At 39.4% G+C, this 22,076-nt stretch overlaps 1 protein-coding gene across 22 annotated transcripts in view; it reads left to right on the top strand.

Annotated features, from left to right (window-relative positions):
• The window catches only part of DTNA (dystrobrevin alpha), a 293,408-nt gene that overhangs the window by 184,202 nt on the left and 87,130 nt on the right, over positions 1-22,076 (top strand). For all 22 annotated transcript variants that reach the window (XM_043539652.1, XM_037892658.2, XM_037892667.2 and 19 more), the window contains exons 4-5: positions 10,803-11,016; positions 21,990-22,075. In XM_043539652.1, coding sequence (XP_043395587.1) covers positions 10,803-11,016; positions 21,990-22,075 — 300 coding nt within the window. The remainder of the gene's footprint in view (positions 1-10,802; positions 11,017-21,989; position 22,076) is intronic.

Here is a 22,076-nt window from a genome sequence, read left to right as displayed (position 1 = left end):
TTCTGGATAACATCATTAAAGAGCTTCTGTCACACTCAGGCGAAGTGTAAATATGTAATACTTTACCTAACCCCCATCTATTTGTCACTTTTCTATTTTATACTGATTCTTTACATGGTTGCAGATTGTTGAGGTATTGTGTGTCAGTTGAATCTTCTCTCCTTTCCTCAGACTGTTCCTAATGCCCTGTCCATTCAGCGATGCAGCAATTCAATGACTGACATCACAATTTGCTGAAATGGAAAGGACTGTGTGGTAGCACTGGGTTTTGGTGTTACCAAATATATCAGCTAGGGGAAGAAGCTAAATGGAACATAAAGTTATTTTTAAGAGACATGTACCTTGGAAACTGGCAGTGATGGGAAAGCAAATATAGAAAGAGTATGTGACATCAAAATAGGGTTTTAGTAAAATGTATTGTACAGTTTGCTTTAATGAGACAGTGACTCCTTTAAACTGCAAGCTTAAAGCAGAGAAAAGGATAGTTGTTCCCATATCACAAAGCCTATACCACTGACTATAGCAGTAACTAGCATTCTAGTTGCCAATCTCAGCCAAGGATTAAATGGGCCTAGAGAATCTCGCCTCTAGGGCCCTATGTATGTCAGAAAAATGTTCACCAGTGTACCTATACCAAGGCAAGCTACATTGGTGTATGCCCCACTTTACACCAATGTAGTGACTATACATCACAGGTTGACACTAGTTTACTGTAGTTACACAGTACAAATTTTCCTACTATAGATTGGCCCTAAAAGTAGTGTCTCTGGATTGAGCAATATTAGTAGAAAAAGAAGGGGAAAGCTTACACTGTCACTCCGTGCTGTGTATGTACTGTGGATAAACAGAGAAATTCAGTCATCAGGACTGTCTGTTTGGCAGCTTTCCCAAGCATAAGTTCAGGTTAAATATTTGTTAAGTTATTTAAAAATTAAGTGAAATCTTGATAGGACAAATTCTATCAGGAAAGCAAAAATAATTGGATCAGTTTAAGAATTCCAGCCATCTAAGTGAATCCATAGAAATTATATTACATTGTAAAATAAACAATGAATATTTGGGCCCAATTCATCATTGTTCTGCCCATAGTGCAGTTGTTTACAGCACTGCCAACCCTTAATGTTAAAAAATCATGAGTCAGGCCCCTTCCCCAATCATGAAATCTGCTAAACAATCGTGAGATTTTTAAAGTGTAATACATTTTGCATTTGTTTTAATTGCCCTTTGATTTCTGAGCCTCTAGTGCACACTCGTGAACATTTTCAAGCTTTTCTCTGCAGCTATAGGGGCTGGAAACTTTTTTTAAAATGAAAATTGAGATCCTCGCAGAATCAGAGCATTCCAAGAGATGGTGCTTTAAGAAAAACGCCAACTATCCTGGGACTCACAATAAAAATCTCAATAGTTGGCATCACTGTTCACATCAGTGCAAAGTGGGTGCAAAATACTAACATTCTGCTTTGGCTGCATTTTACATACCCTGCACTCATTTTGTACTGGTATAAATGGCTGCACAGCATGCAGGTCAACAATGATTTGGGCCTAGTATATTAGATATTTTCCTGTATTTTTCTCGGACATCAAAAATCTTAAAGTTCCACAAAAGAGGAAAGTGTGGTGTTCTCCAGGCCTAACTTTTGAAAAAAGCATACAGATAACTCTGTAAGAGGTTTTCTCACCATGATAACGATATTGAAGCCAACATAAAAAAATATCTGCTATTTGCTCTTCATAGGTTGTCCTGGGCATTATCCTTCATAAGCTACTCACACTGCCAAATCTCTAAGCTTACTGTGTTTGTTCAAGTAAATACACAGACCAGGCTATCTTCAGGAGGGAGCAGCAGAAATCCACAATGTTTGATTTGTGTTGGTCTGCCTGACGTAATGCCAACATACAGTTAAAAATCTGATAGTAGATACATGCCACGCGTACTAAAATATGCATGGTGCCATCTAGTGGTTATCACTGTTAAAGTAAGGTTTTTATGCCCAACGTCCTGCTTATCTTCCTGAATTACTTCTGCATCAAGATATTACACTGAATCCAATGGCTATGCCAGACAGTAAAAATGTGTGGCTTTCTTCTGAAATGTCCTAGTATCAAGTTCAAGCTACTGCAGTCTTTCAACTTAGCTTGATCTTTTAGCATTCCTTCTAAAATTGGAGGTTCCTTTTTTAAAAATTTTGTCAGAAAATATATATTTAAGTCCCCTTAATTCAGTTTCTATCATCAAGGGAAGATATTGCAGTGAAAAGGAACTTCCTCATTCAAAATCCAATTATTACATCACTGTTTGATACTGTGTGGACACTTCCTCCTCTCTCTCTCTCTCTTCCCCCCCTGACCCCTAGCCCCCACCTTTTGAGCTGTATGTGAACTTTCCCTATAATACATTGTGTGTTTGTTTAAAAATTATAAAAGGCTACAATGTTGCTGTTTGAACCACAGATGTGGTATTCACCTACATACAATATGTTTTAAGGGAAGTGAGAGAACTGTTTTACATTACAAGGTGACAAAATACACATGAATTCCAAGACCGAATTCCCTTGTATTGTATTTTTCCAGATATTGTTTTCAAAATACCTTTTTTTTAAAGGAAACCACCTTCTCATATAAAAGGCTGATCCTGGATTTCTTGTGCGCTCAGTGTTCTCATTTCTCATTTTAATAAATGAATTAGTGTCGTGGTATATCAATAATAATAATAGGACATAATATATCAGTGTCTTTGTCTCCATCTATTTGCTATTTTATGGGTATTTGCTAAATGTATAGCCATGAAATACTTACTCAGTAGCTCTGTTATTGCATGTATTGTACTGTAGTTTTATAAACAAAGAAGGAGCTTGTCCAAATCTTCAGCACAGTTTTGGTAGTTTGATCTATTTACACTACAGATTTTAATCTTGGTGTTACCAAGTCAGTAGGCAACTATATTGTAACTGAGTTCTGACTTCCTTGTAATCATAGAGTTAGTTTATTTTATAGAACGTTTTGCTTTGTTCAGCTTTTGAATCTATGGTTTAATGATGGTGGTTCTATTTCCATTTAAAAGAGAAAAGGAATGACCATTTTCCTAGTCTTTGGTTGAGGAGCAAGTGACAACTGCTTCCTCAACCCGACCTTTTGAAAAATTGACAGACATTGGTGCTGATGGTGGGAAAGTCCAGTAAGTGCCTTTCCCATCACCTCCCTTCAGTTTTCAAATAACTTTGAGTGACAAAAATTCTCATTTTCAGGAAAGAATGGCAGGGAGGAAAAAGAGCTTTTATGGCATAAAAGAGAGAGGATTTACTGCGGCAGTGGGGCCTATTCCTTCCTAAGCCACAGTGGGCCAGGGTGATGCAAAAGTAAGAAATATTTCAGTGCATTAATAACTTTAATGGTGCTCCTATTAACTCAGTAATAACCAGAGCCTGAGTTGATAAATGCCTTCTGCAGACTGAGTTTACACATTGTGCTCCTGTGATCATAACTAATCCATAGTTAAAATCCAATAAAATAGCTTTTAGTCCATGCCAGGCAAAGTAGGAGGGATATAGGCATTAGGTTAGGAGGAAGTCTCTTGGGACCTGGGAAGGGAGGAGTGAAGGGGTCGAATCACCTTTGGCACCTCCTCCTGGCCAGGCATGGTGTAGCAGCTCTCTTTCTCTGCTGGATGTCTCCTGCCAATGGCAGCTCCGCCTCTGCCATGGTCTGCCTCTTCCTGTGACCTGGCCCTCCAACCAGGTCACTTTGAAGTCTCTTCCCTCCTGGGGTAGTCTGGGAACAAAAAGCAAAGGGAATTTATGCAAATAAACTGAATTAGTAGGAGAGAGAGGGGAATGATTCCCTCTCAGGATGCATCAGGAGCTGGCCCTCCCTTCCCTCAGGGAGGGGCCTTCAGTCAGTAGTTGTCTGGGAAGCTCCTGCCTTTCTTGGCTCTTTCCTCAGGAGTTGAAGGTCTGTTCTCTTCCCTGGTCTTCCAACAAGTGAGCTGCTCTGCTCCTCCTCCAGTCTGTGCAGGTGTGGCGCGGGGCACGGTGGAGCTGGCTGAGCCCAGAACCCTTCCTTAACCCCTTGTTATCCAGTGGGGGGGGTTGTATACCCCATCACAGGAGATCAAAGATTTGGCTAAGTTGGATAAACATCTTCTCCATTGGTTGCTTATCGGAATGGGACCTCTGAAACATTTGAATAAATATGAATTGATTGAGTGACTCTGTTTAAAAAGCATTACTTTATAATGGATGGAAAGTTAATATTAAGGTGCTCTCCTTCTAGAGTGTCACAGTTAGAGTGGGCAGGTTGATCTGAACTGCATTTCCCTAGCTTCCTACTGAATATGCACTTCACAACATTGGAAAAAATATGACTCTCCAGAAGCAAGAAAAGAGGAAGCCATGCTGAGAAAGCTAACTGAAACAAAGGGGTGCCTCTGAGGTTCTGGGGGATCAAAGGAAATGTAGATTGAGTGCTTGGTCATCATAAAGGTTCTATATGGGCCTGACAAACTCCCACTGAAGTCAATGGGAGTCTTTCCATTGACTTCAACGGGCTTTGGATCAGCCCTGTGTCCTTTCTTTAAGTGCATGTAGCATAAGGGGGAAGCTGAGCACAGTATACATGTGCACTATTGCAATGAAAGTGTTTAGTACTGATTCCTCTCTGCTAAAAAGTTGTGTGTTTTTTTTTAATAGTATGATACACTAGAATATAATATAAACATCCTGGCACAGGATTTGAGATTGTCATTAGGTCATGGCATGGAAAATTATGTACTATTGCGTCTGGCGTGTTGGTTTACTTGCTGGTAAAATACTGAGATAGTATTTTCAGTTTAGGTGCTTTATCAGATTGATGGGAAGAGCAGTCTGGTGATGAACAAATGTGCTTTAGCTGGAAACCGCATCTAGTTGCGTGCACTATTGTGAAGCTGTTAGCAGGAAGAAGAGAGGACGAGCAATGTTGTGAGTCTGGTGGCTTGGCTTGGGTTCACTTGACATGGCTTGGTCACCCTGATGATGCTGTGTTCTAGTGCCCTGATATGTGATAGGTTCCATAGTCTGCTCTAAAAGAAGAATACTCTTAAGCCATTTTATAATATTTTAAAGTTTTGCTAAACATGAGAAACATGAAGTGTTTTCACATTTAATGAAACCCACATGAAAATATTTGGCATACGTTTAAGGTCCATTGACTTCAAATGGGACTACTCACATAAACTTATGCTTAAACTTAAGCATGTGCTTAAGTGCTTTGCTGAATTGCTTTCATTAAATATATATTTGTTGGTTTTGGAAGTAATTTTAATATTTATTTAAAAGTGGTTCCTGTTTCTAAAGACACTCCACAGATTTTTGCGTGTAAGATTTCTCTCTACTATTGACAGTATGTGTTTAATTTACATTTAGTTAGGCCTAGTGTATGTTAAGTAAATTTTAATTGATTATTAAGCCCCTGTTTCAGTCACTTCCCATCACTGATTAAATGTAAAATCTCCCTCTCCAAATTAATTTAGTAGAGCTCATAATTTCAGATAGAATGCAAAAAAAGGATTAGGAATTTAGAGTGAGCAAATCCATTTCATGTTCAAAAGTCTTAAAGACACGAATTATTTTTAAACTTTTTTTTATTTTACTTGAAGGTAGCAGACTTTTATTGACAGGTGATACTTGAGGTAATCTGCCTCCCTTCAAATTTGTGATGTATCTAAGATTATATCTCCTGGGCACACTAGAGTTCTAAAGAAACTATGTAATAGAAAAGAATGTCATTTCTCTGTGTAAATAACACTCTATTTTGAGTATGTATGAGAGTTGTTTCAGTCCATCTCTCTCTCTCGCTCTTTCTCTCTCTCTCACTTCTTTCATATGTTGGGGTGTTTTCTAAAGGTATTTTTTTAAATACCTAACAGAAAATAATCAGTCCACTAGAACACTGAATTAAAAATGAGGATTTCCAACTCATTGAGACTAAAGACAGCTGAAGACTGGAAGGAAGATCATAACCCACAGAATTGGTTCGTGTATTTATAGTGTGAAGAATTACAATTTTCCTCTAAACGATATCATTTTGTATTTACTTTATTTCGGTGTGTAGATTTTATTATAACAGTGTTGAGAGAAGTAAAAAGTGGACTGAAAAGAGTGAAGATAGAAGGATGAGATATAAAGTATCTGGGGCATCCATATAGTACTTGATATGTGGGGAAACAGAATACCCTTTTCAAATTGATTCAGCATCCTCCCCCTCATAGTTAAATATGTTCAAATGGCTAATAGTAAATGCAGCTGTCACATTTTACCTACATGTTCACTGCATTACCAGTGTCTGAATTTTAGTGTGAAATTTTCTGCAGACATAAATTGATTCTGCACCACTGGCTTCCATGGAACCATGCCAGTTCAGACCAGCAGAGAATTTTGGTCTAAATTCTATCACCTTCTATAGTACACAAGGTTACCTGAATATAAAAAGTGCTAAATAAAATTAAATGTGCTTCTATAATCGGGCACAGTATTTGGTGTTTCAGAGTTACTGTCTTTGAATCATGAATCCAAAATACTCATGCTAGGCTAGTGTCTTGTTGCCTAATATCTGATTTGGTTTTCTTTTTCCTGTTCGGTGAATCCTTTTTGTTCAAATTGCTCATCACCGCAAATACCTAATCACCAGTAGTTTTGCTAGATGACTTGAAAACAAAGCTGCTAGCTGAAATGGAGTAGAAGGTGGCAAATTGTGGTTATTGCTGCTGATTTGGCTATAAATTGTGCCCACTTCTATTTTATGCTAATACATCCTATTATTTTTGTTCCCCCATTTTCCTGTCCCAACTTCCCACTTATTTGCTTCATCACCTGTTATTTATTGAGGTTTAGATTAAGCTCTTTGAGGCAGGGACTGTCATTTACTATATGTTTCTCCTGTACGGTGCCTACCACAATATAAATTATTTATGCAAGTATTATTTGTATTAATAAACAATACAGGCAATTATCAGTCAGATCAAAGCTGGCAAGGGGTAAGATATTTAAAGTTTTGGTCATATAGATATCTATATCTAGATAGATCTATGTGGCATCATTATTATTATTTGAGATAATGTGGACTGCGACATACGCTCTTATTAGTACAAAATTAGAAACCTGGAGTCCCATGTTACTCATCCTTACTCAGACAAGTAGTCTTATTAACTTCATTTGGGCTACTTGCATGGATAAAGACTAGCAGAATCACTTCCCAGACTGTGCCATGACAAGTCTGGGGATCTGTGAGGTAACATGCATTGTATTTAAATTGTATTTTACAGTGTGCTTACTCTTGATCCTCTAGGATCCATCAGAGTATGTTAGTTACTAGAATTGAAACAATATGAAGATAAATAGTGCTTGGACTAGTTGCGGAGGAAGTGAACAGCAGCAAGTAATAGGTTGTTCATCTGCTTAATCCCACCTCTATCAGACTGAATTAATAGTTTAATAAGTTTTTTTTTACACTAACAATTAATTATCTTTAAAAGAACCAACTAGAATATGGAGCTCTCCAGGATGGTATTTATAAATTTCTTAATCTGTGAGAGTTAAATTAACAAAATAGTATTTGTCTCTCAAGTTCTAATGGTGACATTTTGCTTGTCATTGACTCCAAAATGACAAAGCAAAGATACAATGGTAACATATAGCTTGGCCATTGATGGCAAAATGAAACACTTTTTTTTTTTTTTTTTTCATATTTGGTCAAATGAGGGATGATTTAGTTTAGATGACTATCCATACTGTTCACCACTTATGAGGCCTTTTTGAAAGGTCTCTGGAAAATGCATGGTACATATGCTTTGCACTGTACTGCACAGGGATGTTTGATTTCAAGTTTCATGATTAATTGCAGTTTTAATCACACTGCTAAACAATAATAGAATACCAATTTAAATTTATAATATCTTTGATGTTTTTCTATATTTTCAAATATGTTGATTTAAATTACCACACAGAATACAAAGTGTACAGTGCTCACTTTATAACTTTTATTATAAATATTTGCGCCGTAAAAAGGATAAAAGAAATAGTATTTTTCAATTCACCTCCTACAAGTACCATAGTACAATATCTTTACTGTGAAAATGCAACTTGCAATTGTAGAATTTTTTTTTACATAACTGTACTCAAAAACCAAACAATGTAAAACTTTAGAGCTTACAAATCAAAGCATGTAGTGCTGTATGAATGTTTAGCACATCTGGCAAGTAAAGACCTTGCAATGTCCGCTACAAAAGTGCCATGCGAATGCCTGTTCACACTTTCAGGTGACTTTGTAAACAAGAAACGGGCAGCATTATCTCCTATAAATGCAAACAAACTTGTTTGTCTTAGCAATTGGCTGAACAAAAGGTAGGACTGAGTATATACCCACACTCTTCAAGACGCTTTGGACGCTGGTAAACCATGTTCACTGGGGGGCCCGACCGCTCCCATTTCATTTTATTTACACAGGGATTACAGACAGTTTTGGGAGGTGGGCTGAGCTTGGGGGGGCCTCAGTATTGGTACAGTTGTTCCCCCTTTCCCTCCTCCTCATCAGCCCTATATATACCAGCTAACTTTGACCGCTAAAATGCACTACTTGAAGCTCAGTTGCAGTATAAGATCCATGCAGATTGGTCTGGTTGAATTGCTGGGGGGTTGCCTGCTGGCCCATCCAGTTGGTCTGGGGTCTGGACCAAGCTGAAAACCAGACCTCTTGTTTAGGTTTGTCTAGAACTGCTGCTGAAACTGCACACTTAACTTTGTTGCCTTTTGTCTGCACTTACCTTCTTATTAAGGCCATCTAATTTGTGTATTCTAAGCCCACCTGTCCCGTCATTTGGCAGCTTGCTTTCGATTGCCTGTCTGGCCCCCCTCCATTACTGGCTCAGAGTAAAAGAAACTTGTGGATAGTTCCATCTCCTTGACCCTCAGCTGGCCTAGCATCTGGCTCCCCCTTTCTTTCCCCAGCCTGACTCTGGCAGCTGGATTTAAGTACTAGTCGTGTCATCAAAGTTGTATTTAGATTTACTACTTCCACAGAGACAAACTGCATGTAGGGGTGGCTGGCCATCTGAAGAGATGGAAGCTTCTTTTAAAACAAGTTGGCTTTACCTTGGTGGCTAGTTGCAGCTGAAAGGAGTTAAGCCAGTTGGGAGGTCCAGATAAAGGGGACTTGGGATCCACTCCAACACTTCTACTGGAGTGACACTCTCTTCTTCCAGTTGGAGGAAAGGAGAATAGGATAGGTGGCAAGAACATCAGAAGGAATGAACTTCCGGCTGTGTGTTCTGTCGGCCTAGCCTAGTCTAGGAGGATGCTCAATCTAACCTGCTGAAAAGGGAACTTTATAGGGGTTTTCCTTGTGTTACAAAGACCTAAGATACCAACTAGGTCTGACCATGGAATTACATCATGCAACCTTTCCCAGTGTTTTGCTAACATATGGCAAGTGGAGCAGGAAAAGTGTCTGTCTAGTACATACAAGGAGGTTATGCTGTCACTAAGTTTGCATTCTCTACCCTCTGTCCATTGGCAGTAGAGCACATGCAAACAGGAGCAGAGCACCATAGATGCTATTGTAGAAGATTAGAAATAAAGAAATCCCCTCATATAAAAAAGAATTAGACCATTTAAAGAGGATTAGGGTGATGTCTTTATCCATAATAATATGCATTTCTTCCAAAGTGCAGATGTACCTCAATATGTTATAAGATATAAAGACAATGCAACATTTATCACTGTAATGAAAAAATCTGTACTGTAACCTTGTACCTTTACTGTATGCATCTTATGAAATAGTATTTGTTTCTCAACGGTTACTACAAAGGATAAGAACAGCTGGAATGTTACCTTGAATTAGGATTTAGATGAATCCAGAGTTTTGAACTAGAGCAATTTTTGAAAACATATTGAATGATCCTCCACCGCTGGAAATTTTGACTTGTAGTGACCTGATGTCACCCTAGTAACATCAAGATACACACAAAGTTTTCCCTCTGGCACTAAATTTTGGAGATTTTATTTATTTATTTATTTTATTTTGATCATTTAAGCTACCCTGGTGAAAAGACAGAGTGAGGAAGTTTAAATTGGGCAGGGAATCTAAAGAGAGGGGAAGATTTAACAAAACACTTGGCAAATGTATTTAAGAGAATGAAATATGATTTGAAGAACACAACTGTACCTTTTCTTTTTAAAACTATAATTTAATCTGTCCAAATGCAATTATACTTTTTATTCAGTTTTTGTAAAGCACTTTGACTCTGGTACAAGTTACTGAACAGGATTTTCAAAAGTGCCTGAGTGAGTGTGAAAGTCAATGTGAGATAAGTACTTAACTTTCTTTGGAACCTTTGAAAATCCCACCAGCTCTGTAAATTAATAAGAGTAATTTTCAAACTGCTACCCATAAAGTTATAATTCAGGAAAACACTCGCTCAATTTTAAGCGTGTGCTTAATTTCTGTAAACTTAATGGGACTTAAATTCACACTTAAGTGTTTTCCTGAATGGGAAATGCTTTTTTCCTGAATTAGAGCCAAACTCTCAACTTCTGATGATATTTCAACTAAACTAATATTTTATTTATGATTATTTTATTAGCAGGTCTGGTGTTTTCCTTGCTCTTTTCTCCTGATTGGTTTAAATACCAAAGATGGGGAAAAAATAGCTTTTTATACATAAAATATCCGCTGAACTGTGTACTATGCCAAAGTACGAGCGCATGAGTCAATTTTGTGTTTTTCAATATGTGAATGCGAGTATCTGACGACTGTTCTTAAATTGTATGTAGTACATCTGGTGGACATTTGGAACGTTATAGAAGCATTGCGAGAAAATGCATTAAACAACTTGGACCCAAACATAGAATTGAATGTGGCTCGTCTGGAAGCTGTGCTTTCAACTATCTTTTACCAGCTCAACAAACGGATGCCAACTACTCACCAGATCAATGTAGAGCAATCCATCAGTTTACTGCTCAACTTCCTGCTAGCAGCCTTCGATCCGTAAGTTTCCCTCTACTATCCATATATGTTTCTCTTTTTCCTGATCAGTGGAAGGATTTTGTCTGTCTGTTGTCACTTTGAAAAACAGATAACAAACTAAAATTTCTATCCCAAATAATGAATGTTTAAATAGAACTAATATTGCAAGGGGAACTGGCATAAAGGAGCTAGGTTCTGGTCTCATTTATACTCAATTATATCCAGAGTAATTCTGGTGTATTCCACAGAGGTACTCCAGACTTACTCAGAATAGAATTACTGACAGAGCAGAGTGACTCCACTCTTATCTTGCACTGTTACGTATTGAAATATCAGAGACTGAAACCACTGTAATGATTCTATGGTAGTGCCATAAGTTAATGGCTCATTATTTATTTTTGCTGCAAGTTCTTGCAGCTGCAAGCAATTTTTCTGGTTCCTGGTAATGCAGACTGTTATAAGACCATGGCAGAAATAAGATAAGGATCAGGAGATGGAATAAAATTAATGTTGTCAGTTACTTCCTAGACCATGTGTCAGAATACCGGTGTACAACGGGTGAGCTCAAGATGGAGAGTTTCCTAGCTTAACATGTGTTAAGTGATGTGATGAAGTGAGCTGTAACTCACGAAAGCTTATGCTCAAATAAATTTGTTAGTCTCTAAGGTGCCACAAGTCCTCCTTTTTCTTTTAGCTTAACATTATAGATACATATTATGGTTATTGAATGCAGAGACATGAATATGTTGTTGCCATGCTTAAAAGCATCTGAATAGCTTGAATTCTCAATTTAGTTTGACACATGCAAATTGCCGATTTTCCTCTTTACCATTTATATTTTGAAAATGCACCAACTGAAAACATTGTTTGAGAAGCCTTAAAATAAGTATCTTCCCCCCTCCTCCCATACACACACTTGACGGACTTCTTGTTTGGTATTGTGCACCTTTTCAGAGCCAAATCAACTGGTATGGCTTAGTCACCATGGTAACAGTTGCGGGGGTGGGGGGGGAGGGAAGGCAGTCATTCCACATGACAGAGCTGCAGAGGCAGTGTGTCTGTATTGTGCATCCCCTCCTTCCCTCTCCGAGGAAAAAAGTCAATAGGTTCTGAAACTGTAGCCTTCAGGATTTTTTTTTTTTAAAGGCAGTAAAAACACATAACGGGGCATTTTAATTCATGAAAAGCCTTGAATTCCTGACTTGACAAGAACAGGAAGGAAAGAAAATGAAAGCACTTGGACATGTGCGCTGGTAGGTGCTGCACGTAAACTGCACCCCTGCTGTAAAAAAGAGGGAAAGGTTGATGGCTGTGAAAGTGAGACCAGTGATGATGTGTTTTTGTTTTGGAGCTCATCAGATCTGGAGTAAAGCTACCAACCATATATCAGGATTCCTTACAAGGGAAATGGTGGGAAGGCATTTACTCCTCAGTTCTTAAATGGTGACACTGAACGTATTTTAAAGGTTTCTACATTCCCTGTAAACATCAGACGTTCATATGCTCTGACCCACACCTAGGGTGTACCTTGGGGGTTACTGGCTCAAGCCTCGGACCAGCTCCACAGCCTCTGATTCTGCCTCTGATCTGGAATGCCCTAGGTGGGACCTATCGGTATGTCAATACTCCCCGCCCCACATTTCTCAAGGGAATCTCCCATGGATCCGCATAACAGCAGAGCCATCAGACTCCTGCCCCAAGTATGCAGTGTATAGCATGGGGCGGGGCTCTGAGGCAGGGGATTCACATCTCTGCTCCTGCTGCTTCTGCCTGTTTAGAAGAACCACATGGTTCTGCTGTGGTGAAGGCCCTGTGTCCTAGTACAAGAGGGGGCAGGGTTTTTCCCATAAATGCCCAAGCACAGAAACAAACAGTGCAATGTGTTTGGAAAAAACAGACATTGTACTGCTTTTATATATGCTGTAAAACCCAGTAGAAGGCAGTAAGGCTGGGTAAAACCTTGACTATCTCTCATCCCCAGATTAGAGTACCTGGCCTGGATTCATATTTACATTGAGGTCCCTGTACTCTGCTCTGGCAGTGTGAAGGAGACTTAAAGTAGATATCACATTGAAATCCTAAATTTAACCCCTAGTAACCCTGTTCTCCTTAACTAAGGATTACAGGCCTGTCTCTTACTGTCTGTTTAGAGGGGAGATTTGTACTTTAGAGTCCTCAATCTCCAATTAATTTGGGAGATTGAATCTTTTTTAAATTAAAATTTACATTAATATATAACCAACTCAGACATTCAATTTTGTACATCCTCTGAGGTGCCCTAATAATCTGAATCCCAATTTTTCCGAGATTTTGAGTGTTTCCTGAGGTCTTCCATTTGGAAATGAGAAAAATAAGAGGAACTACAATAATACAGATATATCAATCCTAATACAATAACGAGGGAATTCTGTAAAATTTAAGTCAAAATTAAAAGGACATTTGAATCTATTCAATGTATAGTTAGTGTGTGAAACTCACTGACAGGTGATAGAAGAGCTTAGTATGTTTCAAAACAGCATGAGGAGGTCAGATTTCTAAATACTGTGCAAATGCATGCCTAATTTGTTTATGTAATTAAGAAAGGAGATTGCACATGAAAACTGGGCAGTTGCATCTGCTTCAAGGCATAAGATCAGCTGGGGTCAGGAAGAAATGTCTGCCCTTCTACCACTCTGTGGTACATTATTACACAACAGGATGGCTAGTTCAAACCTCTCAACCATTTAGTGTAGGCCATTGTCAGAAATATGATATCAGACTACATGGAATGCTGGTCTAATCCAGTACAATAGTTCTTGAAGAGCTCTCGATTGATAGTGTGAAATATGTTACAAACTGTCCTCTTATGACACTTGCTCAGTATTGAAATGTGGATCCTGTCTTCATTGACATGGAGACTGCAGCTTGTTATGCTCTTTGGGATACCTGTATTAGGAAGCAAGCTTCTGTCTCCAGGCTATGAAAGATACAGGACATAATTGGAGGGGCTTGGTTTCACCCCTCTCTTTTTAAACAAATGTCTTTTCTAGAATTAAAGTCAGTCTGTGGAGAAGCTCAATACCTGTCCTGAAAGCAGCTTCTCATTTGCCCTTCCTTTCAGAGTCGCAAAATGTTAAATTCTCTACTCTCTCCAGCTTTGTCAATCAATGCAAGTTATCTAGTCCTGCTAACCATTAAAAAAGAAGAAAGACCTGCAAGAAGTGCAGTTCAGAGATTTGGTCATTGTACGTATTGCTCAGTTGAATGAAAGAGCTCAGCTTGATTCCAATTAATTTCCTTACTGAAATATTTCTAAGAAAGGAAACTCTTAATTATACACTGTGACAATTCAGAGTTCACTGTCATGATTAAGGTGTTAAGAGCCCCCATAATTGTTTGAAGAAATTCTGTTCCCCTTGGAAGTGATAGTTTAGTTTAAAAGCCTGTGTTCCATGTCTAGTCAACTATGAAATCAGAGTTTTTGTGCCCCTCTAAAGGGATAAATTTGTTGTATTTCAAAATATTCAGAAGATACTACTGTAGTTTATTTTCTTTTGGTCTATGCATTAGACTTCTATTTTCTTTATGGCAATTTCAGTATAAATATAACTGGATAGCTTAACAGGTGTCAAAGCAGCTCTTTTGGTACCACTCTCATACTTGGCCAGAGGGCTGCAGGCTCAAGTCCTGGACTGAAACCTGGCCTCATACTCATTTTTGGCGCTAGAGGGCAGTACCCCGTGCATTAAAAAGAGGACCTTCTGCTCCACTCTGACAATTTAAAAGCAAGTGGCAATTTTTGCAACATAGATTCATAGATATTAAAATCAGAAGGGACCATTATGATCATCCAGTCCGACCTCCTGCACAACGCAGGCCACAGAATCTCACCCACCCACTCCTGCGAAAAACTTCTCACCTATGTCTGAGCTATTGAAGTCCTCAAATCGTGGTTTAAAGACTTCAAGGAGCAGAGAATCCTCCAGCAAGCGACCCGTGCCCCATGCCTCAGAGGAAGGCGAAAAACTTCGAGGGCCTCTTCCAATATGCCCTGGAGGAAAATTCCTTCCCGACCCCAAATATGGCGATCAGCTAAGCCCTGAGCATATGGGCAAGATTCACCAGCCAGGTACCCAGGAAAGAATTTTCTGTAGTAACTCAGATCCCACCCCATCTAACATCCCATCACAGGCCATTGGGCCTATTTACCATGAATATTTAAAGATCAGTTAATTGCCAAAATCATGTTATCCCATCGTACCATCTCCTCGATAAACTTATCGAGTCTAATCTTAAAGCCAGATAGGTCTTTTGCCCCCACTGCTTCCCTTGGAAGGCTATTCCAAAACTTCATTCCTCTGTGGTGAGAAACGTTCATCTAATTTCAAGTCTAAACTTCCCAATGACCAGTTTATATCCATTTGTTTTTGTGTCCACATTGGTACTGAGCTTGAATAATTCCTCTCCCTCTCCGGTATTTATCCCTCTGATATATTTATAAAGAGCAATCAGATCTCCCCCAGCCTTCTTTTGGTTAGGCTAAACAAGCCAAGCTCCTTGAGTCTCCTTTCATAAGACAGGTTTTCCATTCCTCGGATCATCCTAGTAGCCCTTCTCTGTACCTGTTCCAGTTTGAATTCATCCTTCTTAAACATGGGAGACCAGAACTGCACACAGTATTCCAGGTGAGGTCTCACCAGTGCCTTGTATAACGGTACTAAAACCTCCTTATCTCTACTGGAAATACCTCTCCTGATGCATCCCAAGACCGCATTAGCTTTTTTCACGGCCATATCACATTGGCGGCTCATAGTCCTCCTATGATCAACCAATACTCCAAGGTCTTTCTCCTCCTCCGTTACTTCTAATTGATGCATACCCAGCTTATAACTAAAATTCTTGTCATTAATCCCTAAATGCATGACCTTGCACTTCTCACTATTAAATTTCATCCTTATTACTATTACTCCAGTTTACAAGGTCATCCAAATATTCCTGTATGATATCCCGGTCTCTCTCTAAATTGGCAATACCTCCCAGCTTTGTAGCATCCACAAACTTTATTAGCGCACACCCACTTTTTGTGCTGAGGTCAGTAATAAAAAGATTGGTCCCAAAACTGATCCCTGAGGAACTCCACTGGTAACCTCCCTCCAGCCTGACAGTTCACCTTTCAGTATGACCAGCTATAGTCTCCCTGTTAACCAATTCCTTATCCACCTTTCAATTTTCATATTGATCCCCATCTTTTCCAATTTAACTAATTCCCCATGTGGCATGCTATCAAACGCCTTACTGAAATCTAGGTAAATTTGATCCACTGCGTTTCCTTTGTCTAAAAAATCTGTTACCTTCTCAAAGAAGGAGATCAGGTTGGTTTGGCACGATCTACCTTTTGTAAAACCATGTTGTATTTTGTCCCATTTATCATTGACCTCTATGTCCTTAACTACTTTCTCCTTCAAAATTTTTTCCAAGACCTTGCATACTACAGATGTCAAACTAAGAGGCCTGTAGTTACCTGGATCACTTTTTTTCCTTTCTTAAAAATAGGAACTATGTTAGCAATTCTCCAATCATACGGTACAACCCCTGGATTTACAGATTCATTAAAAATTCTTGCTAATGGGCTTGCAATTTCATGTACCAATTTCTTTAATATTCTTGGATGAAGATTATCTGGGCCCCCCCGATTTAGTCCCATTAAGCTGTTTGAGTTTTGCTTCTACCTCACATATGGTAATATCTATCTCCATATCCTCATTCCCATTTGTCATGCTATCATTATCCCTAAGATCCTCATTAGCCTTATTAAAGACTGAGGCAAAGTATTTGTTTAGATATTGGGCCATGCCTAGATTATCCTTGACCTCCACTCCATTCTCAGTGCTTAGTGGTCCCACTTCTTTCTTTTTTTTCTTATTTATATGGCTGTAGAACCTTTTACTATCGGTTTTAATTCCCTTTGCAAGGTCCAACTCTACTTGACTTTTAGCCTGTCTCACTTTATCCCTACATGTTCTGACCTCAATAAGGTAGCTTTCCTTGCTGATCCCTCCCTTCTTCCACTCCCTGTATGCTTTCTGCTTTTTCTTAATCACCTCTCTGAGATGGTTGCTCATCCAGCTTGGTCTGCAACTCCTGCCTATGAATTTTTTCCCCTTTCTTGGGATGCAGGCTTCCAATAGCTTCTGCAGCTTGGATTTAAAGTAATCCCAGGCCTCCTCTGCCTTTAGATCCATAAGTTCTTCAGTCCAATCCACTTCCCTAACTAATTTCCTTAATTTTTGAAAGTCAGCCCTTTTGAAGTCAAAAACCCTAGTTGCAGATTTATTTTTGTTAATCCTTCCGTTCAGTTTGAACTGAATTAACTCATGATCACTTGAACCAAGGTTGTCCCCTACAACCATTTCTTCTGTGAGGTCCTCACTGTTCACCAAAACCAAATCTAAAATGCATCCCCTCTAGTCGATTCAGCAACTACTTGATGAAGGAATCCATCAGCTATCGCATCTAGGAAAATCTGAGCCCTATTATTATTACTAGCACTCGTCCTCCAGTCTATATCTGGGAAGTTAGTCTCCCATGATGACGCAGTTTCCATTAGTATTTACTTCATTAAAAACATTAAAGAGGGCTCTATCCATATCCAAATTTGATTTCTGGCCATCTATAGCACACCCCAAGCACTATCCCAGGGGAGGCTTTAGTAGTTTTCTTCCCCAATGTAATTTTTGCCCAGATGGACTGTCTTATCCATTCCATCGCTTCTTATTTCTTTACATTCTACCTCATCATATACAATGCTACTCCACCACCTTTACCTTTATTTCTGTCTTTCCTAAACAGCACATACCCTTCAATACCTGGAGTCCAGTCATGACTACTATTCCACCATGTTTCTGTTATCCCTATAATATCTGGTTTCACTTCCTGCACCAGTAGTTCTAGTTCCTCCATTTTGTTACCTAGGCTCCTCGCATTGGTGTACAAACATCTTAATTTTTGCTATTTGGCCTCGATCACATTCTGTACCCTATTAGGCACGGTCATTCTACAGCCAGTATAACCTATTAGACTGGTATCTACACTGCCCTTCCTCCTTATATATATTCTCCTACCCACGGCTGTATCCTTTCTTTCTTTGTTTTCTTCCCTCCCAATGCTAAAATCCGGTGTGGAGATTACCTGGACATCTCCCCCAAATTCCTAGTTTAAAGCTCTCTTAATCAGTTGTGCCAGCCTCCGTCCTAGAAGTCTATTTCCTTCCCTGCTCAGATGAAGTCCATCCCGAGAGAACTGTCCTCTGTCCATGAATGCCTCCCATGGCCATACATCCCAAAGCCCTCCTTATAGCACCACTGCCTAAGCCATCTGTTGATAGTCATAATCTTGTCACACCTTTGTTGCTCTTCTCTAGGAACAGGCAGAATCCCACTAAAGATCACCTAAGCCTCGATTTCCTTAAACGTCTTCCCCAGCCTAGCATAGTCTCCCTTAATACTTTCCAGCGAGAATCTAGCTGTATCATTTGTTCCCACATGAAGGATAATTAGGGGTTTTTTTTCCTGCTCCCTTCAGGATCCTTTTCAACCTCAAGTCTACATCCCGTATCTTAGCACCTGGAAGACAGCATACCCTTCTATTCTCTGGATCAGCTCTGGTTACAGGCCTGTCTATTCTTCAGTAAGGAGTCCCCAATCATGTAGACCTGCCTTTTCCTGGTGATGGTGCTATTCTGCAGTCTATCCCCTGTTCCCTCTGACTGCAAGTTCTTTCCATTCCTACTCTCCCTTGTAATCCTCTTCAACCCATCCTGTATCCTCCTGGGGCTCATATTTGGTGTAGTCTCCATTGACTCTTCCCCTTTTCCTGTAGGACTAGCCGCTCTTCCCTTCTTCCTTGCCCTTCCACCTTCAGTGACTACCTGCTGAGCCCCTTCGTCATTTTCCAACTCTGCAAACCTGTTCTTGAGCTCTGTTTCTCCTTCACTAGCCCGTCTTTTCCTCTGCCTGGTTCTTTTAGTCACATGCTTCCACTGACCACTTTCCTCACCCAGTCTCCCCTCCAAATTCCTCAGTCCTGCTTCCATCTGCAAGTCGGAGCTTTTCCCTTCAGCTACCTCATGTCTTTGCTCCATAATCTGCTCGAACCCCCTTCTAAACTCAACCAGACTTTCCACCTGCATCTCCAAACCTCGGATCTTTTCTTCCATCAGCTCTATCAGATGGCATTTCATGCCGACAAAACTCTTACCAGATACCCCCTCCAGGATTATGTACATACCGCAGCTTCCACATCCAGTCATCCTCATTGTGTCTTCCACTACATGGGTCACTCCCACTGCTGCCTCTGTATCTGTCATAGCCTCCCCACCTAAATCACATTAATCTGGGAAACACAAACCACACCCAAAACACCACCACCCACAGCAAAACCAAACCCCAAACAAGCGCCACAAGACAAACTCCCACTCAAACACCCCTGTTTACAGCTCTGGCTGCTGGCTCCTGTGCCGCTGCAGCTGTTCCAGCATTCCCTTATCTCAAAACTCTGTTGTGCTGTTGCTTAACACGTACAGGCTGCTATGTTTGTACAGTCACTTTTGCTTCAATACTATTCTATGAAGCGTTTGAGGGATACCTTCAATATGAAAGGTACTATACAAAATCTTTTGTGCTCTCTGTTCTTTCTATGAGTAAAGTTGTAAGTCTCTTTCTGTTAGTCAGCCTGTGAGGTGTTATGAACACTTCAGTTGAGGCACTCTGAATTCAATCTATACCTGCATGATGCCATCAGCCTGTGGCTGAGGTATTTACTCCTATGTGGCAGCACTTTACTCAAGAGGTCCTACTACTGCTAGTAGAGAGGAGCTATATACTACAGAGCAGAGTTGCCTGGAGCATTTCTGGGCCTGGGGACTTCGGAAAGTCCTAGACCCCATTATCAGGTCCAGTTATCAGACGTGTGTGTGAGAGATAGATAAATATAAAAAAAAATAATAATAAAACTTTGGGCAAATTGAATTTACACTGGCTCTAATTTATGTATTTATGAATACAAATAACTGATACAAAATAGTGTCAAAACTAATCAAATCAAATTGAGAGTTCCAAAACCTATATACAATATATTCCTTTCCCACCTCTCCTGCTCCCATAACCATTCAAGTGTGTGAAAAGCCTCTGTCGCTGGGGTGGAAAGCTGAAGGCTAACTGATGTGACTGCCATTCAAAAAAAATAATCCTGTAAGTAAATATAAATAAACCCATGCGGGGAGGAGGGGAAGAGACTGGAGGTCAGAGACTATCTAGTTCCCCACAGTGACACAGAATCTTATGGCCTCACTCTGCCATCCTCATACTGAGCAGTACCCTGTTCTGTTATTAGTCCCATTGCTGAAACTCAAAGGAAAAATGGGTTTGTCATGCTGTAAAATTGAAAAGAAAGGAATTGGCTGACTGTGAAACAATAATTCTCTTTATTAAGATGAGAATATGCTCTCAGTGATTTAGTTAAACAGAGATAGGAACCCATTAAACGTCTCCACGGGTAATAGGTAAATGCTGCCCCGATGTAATTTGTATCTTAACTGCCCTGAGGGAAGGTGCTGAGAAATCCAAAGAAAAAGTCCATTTGAAAATTGAGACCAAAAAAATTAATGCAAAAGAGGAGGAATTTTATTATTTTTGGTGATATTGTACATTTTAGCATGTTCATGCTTCTGCTTGTAATAGCATAAGTCCTTTAAACAACCTGTGCTAGTTTTTTTTTCATACCAAGGGAAATTATTTTAGAATTTAAAGCAGAGGTCCTTCTAATGAAGATAGAAAATACTGGCTCAGAAACTGGAATGTGCTAAGGTTTCTGTATGATAAATCACTGAGGTGGCTGCAGAATAATTGGTATGGAAATGGGGCAGCTGAGTTTTGCCTTAAAATAGTTCAGTGAAAAGATCAACAATTCATAAAATGTGTACATTGTGTATGGACACTGCAATATACAGCCTTATTCCTTCCAAGGAGGAAAAGATCTTTATCTGACTGGGACATGGCTAGATTTGTAAGAAAATTATTATAGAACGTTTTTCCCCTATATCGAATACCCTCATGTGTGTTAAATAGTATTGAATAGAATTTGTGTGAAATTAAATATTCCAGATGCGTAACTTCTTGATTTAACCAATGGATTGTGCCATCACTCCTGCAGGGAAAAGTGTGGGATTCTGCTTGGTCATATGGGACTAGTGAAACCCTTTATAGTATTATGTCAATGCCTTCAAAATGGTAAATTCTGACCATGCCAAAGGATGATATTTAAAAAGAGGCTTTTCCTGAAGATAAGATAGTTTCAACATGGGGCCTGATCCAAAGTCCATTGAAAATAAATGGTCTGATGTTGACTTCAGTGGGGTTTGGACTGAGCCTTAGTGTCAATGTTTTAACTAAATGCCTTCTAAGATTGTGTGTAAATCAAGGGTATAGTTGAAAACGGCAAATGGCTTGGAACCATTAACTTGTACAATAGCTAACCTGGGTAACCACATGTTCTTTAGACATTATCCTCATCCTCCTTTCCCCACTATTGCTTTTTGCACTCACTTGTTACAATTTAATTTGAAACAGGATATAAGCTCCTAGCATAGTGGGGCCCTGATTTTGATTGGGGCCTTTGAGCACTACAATAGTACAAATAACCATATATAAGAGTAATCAGCTTAATGCAGAATGTGCTAACCAGCATTCAAATGTTGTTCTGATAAGCTTAATATTAAAATGTGCCTTGTTGATGTTCTTAGAGGGTCTCTGATGGCTTTACAGAGAAATCTGCCATTGTATGTCCTCTCAAAAGAAAACAGTAAAAATCTGAAAAGAAAAATGCATTGATCTAAAGATTTATGTGCACCTGCATATAATATGTGCCTGGTGTATTATGTCATGTCAAAGAGATGCAGTTAAAATGTACATTCATGCTGGTCAGATCATGCCATATAACAACTTTTTATTATCAAACAGGGAAGGACATGGTAAAATTTCAGTTTTTGCTGTCAAAATGGCTTTGGCAACTCTTTGTGGAGGAAAGATCATGGACAAATTAAGATG

This window comes from Chelonia mydas, chromosome 2 (assembly GCF_015237465.2).
Source record: "Chelonia mydas isolate rCheMyd1 chromosome 2, rCheMyd1.pri.v2, whole genome shotgun sequence".
NCBI classification, from domain to species: Eukaryota; Metazoa; Chordata; order Testudines; family Cheloniidae; genus Chelonia; species Chelonia mydas.
This window is presented reverse-complemented; position numbering and strand designations above follow the sequence as displayed.